The sequence below is a fragment of the Ammospiza caudacuta genome, chromosome 2, assembly GCF_027887145.1.
Source record: "Ammospiza caudacuta isolate bAmmCau1 chromosome 2, bAmmCau1.pri, whole genome shotgun sequence".
In the NCBI taxonomy this organism is placed as follows: Eukaryota; Metazoa; Chordata; class Aves; order Passeriformes; family Passerellidae; genus Ammospiza; species Ammospiza caudacuta.
This window is the reverse complement of record NC_080594.1, coordinates 79,765,696-79,770,941: the sequence shown is the minus strand read 5'-3', so window position 1 is coordinate 79,770,941 and position 5,246 is coordinate 79,765,696. Positions and strand designations below refer to the sequence as shown.

The following is a 5,246-nucleotide window of genomic DNA, read 5'->3' as shown; positions in this document are numbered from 1 at the left end:
AAATGTCAAACACAATAACGCTACATGTGATCGAGAGATGTAGGAAAGAGTTTTCCTACACAAACGGCGGCGGGGGGAGGGAATATACGCAGTTGGAAATATTGTCTGTTGGAAATATTGTCTGTTCATCCCAAAAGGGGAATGTGCTGGCCCATGGGGTCATAACCTGATCTCCAGGGCAGAGTTACCTGCGCCGGGATCAGCCCCCCTTTTCACTTTCGAAGAACCCCATTTCCCCGCCAACCCTGTACACCAGCCAGCGCCGGTAGATATCTTAAGGTCTCCGTTTTGACCACCGACAGGTACTTTTTTTTCCACGGGTAACTGGATTGTAGGAGGTCAAGCGTTGGCAAGGTGGCTTCGGAGGTCGAGAGAATTACGTTTAAGCAGTAGAGTATGGGTCATAAAACACGAAACGGGAGAAGATGCTATTAACAGAGGAGCCGCTCGGTATTCTACAGGGCACTCTGGCCGTGACAGGCTGCCGCGCGATCCGGGCGGTCTCACCGTCGGGGAAAGCGCCGGGAACCAGGCTCCGGTGGAAGGCCGGCGCTCGGATTTTCCCCAGACATCCCGCCCGCGGAGCAGCTGCGGGTGGCGGTGGCGGGCAGAGGTGCGGTGCGGCGGCAAGCAAGGTGCGAAGCCCAGCGGCTGGAGCGGGGCACCGAGCCCGGCGGGAAGATGGAGCGGGCTCCGCGGAGAGGAACGCGGACGCGACGGCAGCGGGCGGCGTGACAAAGGAACCCCTGAGGCGAGCGGACACCACTCCCGCCGCGGGATGTCCCGGCCGTGCGCCGGGCCGTGAGGAGTGTCCGGTTCGGCGGGGCCTCCGGAGGGGCTCTGACCCCACGCGGGCATCGCGCTCGGGAGCCCGGTTCCGGCTTTTCCTTAAAAGGGCGGCGGAGCCGTCCCGGCAAAACCTAGCCTGATGGCAGCACGGGAAAGAGTTAATAGTTTATTGGAGTCGGCGCTTCCACATACCACAGGGGTAAGTCAAAACCGACCCGCCGGAGCACAAACAAGGCGAGCAAGTTCACCCTGACTGACAGGAGGTGAAGAGCACGGTCGGACAGCTCGGGCTGGGGGCACCGTGAAGCGGCGTCCCGAGCGGCCAGGAAAAGACGCGTGGATGTTTTTGCGGTGCCCGGTGCCCGCACTCGGGGATGCTTTCCTTGACCGCAGCCTCTCGCCCGCCGGCAGCCCCGGCCCGGGCCGGGAAAGCCCCGAGCACCCCGAACACTCCGCATGCGCCGCCCTGCCCCGCCCCGCCCCTCCGGGCCCGCCGAGGGGGCGTGTCGAGCCGCGGCCCCGCCCATCCCGACGGGGGCCCCGCCCCCGCCCCGCCGGCGGCGCGCAGGCCGCGTGCGGGCATATAGGGCGGCGCGCGGCGCGGGGGCACGCGGGGCGCGCGCGTTGCCTGAGGCGGCGCCGACGGGGCGAGAGGAGGGGGCGGCCGCGCCGGCTGCGAGCCCCCGCCGCCGCCGTGCAGCCCGGCCGGCGGCCCGCCGGGCGCGGACCGCCGAGGATTTTAATTAGGTGTGTCCCCCGCCTCCGCCGCCTCCTCCTCCTCCCTCCGCCCCTCGCCGCTCCCGCCCGCCCCGCCGCCCCTCCGAGTCGGCGGCCAAGAAAACCCAGAGAGACCTGGCGGCTGTCGGAGAAGGGGGAGTCGCGCGGCAGGCGGAGCGCCCCGTATCCCGCCGAAACTTGGCGAAGTTTGTCCGGCGGCGCGAACCAGGAGGCCCGCGGTGCCCGGCGGCCGCTCGCGAACGGCGCCCGGCGAGTATGAGCGAGGAGCGGGCTGCCAGCCGCGCCCCCCCGGGCGGAGCGGGGCGGCTGTGAGCGGGGCGGCCCGCGCCCCCTGGGGCCCGAGCCGCCGCGGACCCCGTCCCGCCCGGCCCCGCAGCGCGCCGCGGCGGGCTGCACTCCGAGCTCCGCGGGCAGCGATGGCACCGGGCGGGCTCTGACCGCCGCCCCGTCCAGGGCTTGCCGCCGCACCGGAGACTGCCGAGCGGCATCGCGTCCGCGGCGAAGCGAGGACACTCACGCCCCACGCCGCTCGCCTGCTGCCGGATCCTGCCGTCGCCGTCGAGACTCCTCTGCCGTCCCGTCTGGACTCCGGCCGCTGTCGCCTGCGGGGTGTTCTGAGGAGGAGCCGTGGACCGGAGACCGGCGGTGCGGAGAGAAGCTCCGAGGCCCAGGCGGGGAACGGAGGCCGTCCCGCCCGAGCCGCCCGCCGCAGCGCCCTGACGGGGAGGCGCCGCCGCCGCTCGGCAGCGCCCCGCGCCCGGAGCGGGACCACCGGGTGCCGCCGCCCCGCACCCGCGGGAGTCCGTGCCGCCGCCACTGGGCACCCGCCGAGATTGCTTTTGGAGGAGCGGACCGCGGTGGGGGCGAGGAGGAGGAGGAGGCGGGAGACAGCTCCGGAGGAGGCGGCCGCCAGTGCGGGGCGGGCGGCGGCTCGCCGGGGCGGCGGGGGGACACCATGTCCAAGCCGGTGGATCACGTCAAGAGGCCGATGAACGCCTTCATGGTGTGGTCGCGGGCGCAGCGACGAAAGATGGCCCAGGAGAACCCCAAGATGCACAACTCGGAGATCAGCAAGCGCCTGGGCGCCGAGTGGAAGCTGCTGACTGAGTCGGAGAAGCGGCCCTTCATCGACGAGGCCAAGCGGCTGCGGGCCATGCACATGAAGGAGCACCCCGACTACAAGTACCGGCCGCGGCGGAAGCCCAAGACGCTGCTCAAGAAGGACAAGTTCGCCTTCCCCGTGCCCTACGGGCTGGGCGGCGTGGCGGACCACGAGCACCCGCACGGGCTGAAGGCGGGCGGGCTGCATGCCGGCGCGGCGGGCGGGCTGGTGCCCGAGTCGCTCCTGGCCAACCCCGAGAAGGCGGCGGCCGCCGCCGCCGCTGCCGCCGCTCGCGTCTTCTTCCCCCAGTCGGCCGCCGCCGCTGCCGCCGCCGCCGCCGCGGCCGCCGCCAGCAGCCCCTACTCCTTGCTGGACTTGGGCTCCAAAATGGCCGAGATCTCATCCTCCTCCTCTTCCTCGGGCTCCGGGTTGCCCTACGCCTCCTCGCTGGGCTACCCCGGCGCCGGCGGGGCGGGCGCCTTCCATGGGGCCGCCGCTGCTGCCGCCGCCGCCGCCGCCGCCGCCGGGGGGCACACGCACTCGCACCCGTCGCCCGGTAACCCGGGCTACATGATCCCCTGCAACTGCAGCGCCTGGCCCGGCCCGGGGCTGCAGCCGCCGCTGGCCTACATCCTCCTGCCAGGCATGGGCAAGCCCCAGCTGGACCCTTATCCCGCAGCCTACGCCGCGGCCCTATGACCCGCGGCCGGAGGATGCCCGCGCAGAGCTCCGGTGCCCGCCTGGATGGCTGCCGGCGCATACGTGCGGACGGGGAGCGGGGCGAGTCACCGCCGGGACCGCGGAGGGTGACCGGGGCAGGCGATGGGGAGCGCCGGGGCGGTGGCCGACCTGTTGCGCGTCCCCTGCTCGCTGCCCCGGGTTGAGCTTGTGTGTGTTGCATGCGGTCTGTGCAGATAGCCCGGCTGAAACAGAAGAGAAAAAAAGAGGAAAGAAAAGAAAAAGAAGAAAAAAAGAAAATAACCTATCCGTCCTGCCCCCCAGAGTGTGTTCGGGACAGACACGGGGTGTAGCGCCCGTCCGCCGCTCCGGCTTTCCCTCCGCCCCGCGCGGTGCTCGCTCAGAACAGTCCCGCTGTAGCATCCCGCCACCGAGAGCAGAGACAGGCGTGGCTGGGGGGGAGTGAGGCCCCGGCTCGGCACGGCAGTGCCAGGTGCGGCCCGGGGAAGGGACAGGGTGGCTCTGTCCTTGGTTCGTGGCCCCTCGTGGGATCCACGCGAAGAAGGATGTCGGCGGTGTGGGATGCTGCCCGTCCCGCGTGGGTTTCTGCCCTCCGCTGCTACGGGATGCTGAGAAGCGCGGGTCACGATTTCCATAGGATAAGACGCGTGACTCGGACCCCGTGTGTCTCCCCCCTCCCCTCCACTAATTAAGTCTCACCCTCAGACTGTAAATTTGTATATCTCTGTGGAAATGTTAGGTCTCGGATGGAAAACTCTGTTAGTTACTTCGCCCACGGTCGATTCAGTTTTAACCTGAAAGAAAAGGAAAAAAAAAAAAAAAAGGAATGCCTTTCAAAGGGAATAAAAATATTGCGAGACTGCTCAAGGATCGCAATATTATCTAAGGTTAAATCAGACTTTTTTGTCTGAGTGATAATTATCTATTTATTATTTAGCCGAACTGAAACAGAGCTTTGCTTTGACAGAAGAGTATTCTCATTTAAAAGAAAGCCCGTCTCCCCCACCAACATGAAGTGTTTCATATGTGTTTTGGAGTACTCTACCTGTTTAGCTTATTTTAGAGCGACTGCAATTCAATTGCAAATGGCGTTTAAAAAAAAAAAAAAGGAAAGAAAAAGTTTAGAGAAAAAATCCTTCAGTTTAGAGTTCTTTTTTTGGTTTACTTTTGTAATGTGTATATTTTGACTAATGTTTGTGAATGAAGCTGGCTAACATGTATTTAGTTTCATTTTGGCTTTATGTAATATAAAGTGGAAAAAAAAGATTAAGTAATGGTTTTAACATTTACGTGTAAATGGTTTTCTTGTGTGATCTTCTAATTTAAAGTTAGACGTCTAAACTATATCTGTAAATTAGATTCCGACTACCACTCTGTTCATTTTTGAACAAAGAGTTTAAATAAAGCCTGAAGCAGGGAAAAGAGAAAATCCTCTATTTCTTGTTGAATTGCTAACAAGATTTTTATCTGAATTGCCCTTACGTGCCTGGTCCAGGTGAGGTGTAAGGTATCCTCTAAAGGCTGTCTTTGTTTCACTTTTAAATAGATTTACTAGGAAATCTAAATCAAGCCATTGTTATTCAGAGCCAAAAACCTGATTTATCACATTTTTAATCGTGAATAGGAAAGAAGATAAAAAACCCCTAAGTTGTTGTATTATCTTAAAAAAAAAAAAAAAAAGCATTCATAGACCAGCAGAACAGAGTTCACTGAATACACTGAGAGCGTTCACAGCATTTCATCGGTTTCCAGTAACGTTTTCAGAGTGGAAAGATGCCTGACCACTTTATCTGGTTAGCCTAAGAGCTTTGCCATTTAAACCCGTGTAATTTGTTCACCTATCTGAGCAATATTGCTGCTTTATACCTGGAGTGTTCTTCGCGGGCCTTCCCACTTGATTGCTAACTAAAACTTAGCA

General features: G+C 62.1%; 1 protein-coding gene across 1 annotated transcript; it reads left to right on the top strand.

The window, feature by feature from the left end:
* The first annotated feature begins 2,482 nt into the window (after positions 1 to 2,482).
* SOX21 (SRY-box transcription factor 21) lies at positions 2,483 to 3,328 on the top strand. The gene has a single exon (XM_058825095.1). It carries the CDS (start codon positions 2,483 to 2,485, stop codon positions 3,326 to 3,328), a length of 846 nt encoding a protein of 281 aa, XP_058681078.1.
* The last annotated feature ends 1,918 nt before the right edge of the window (positions 3,329 to 5,246 follow it).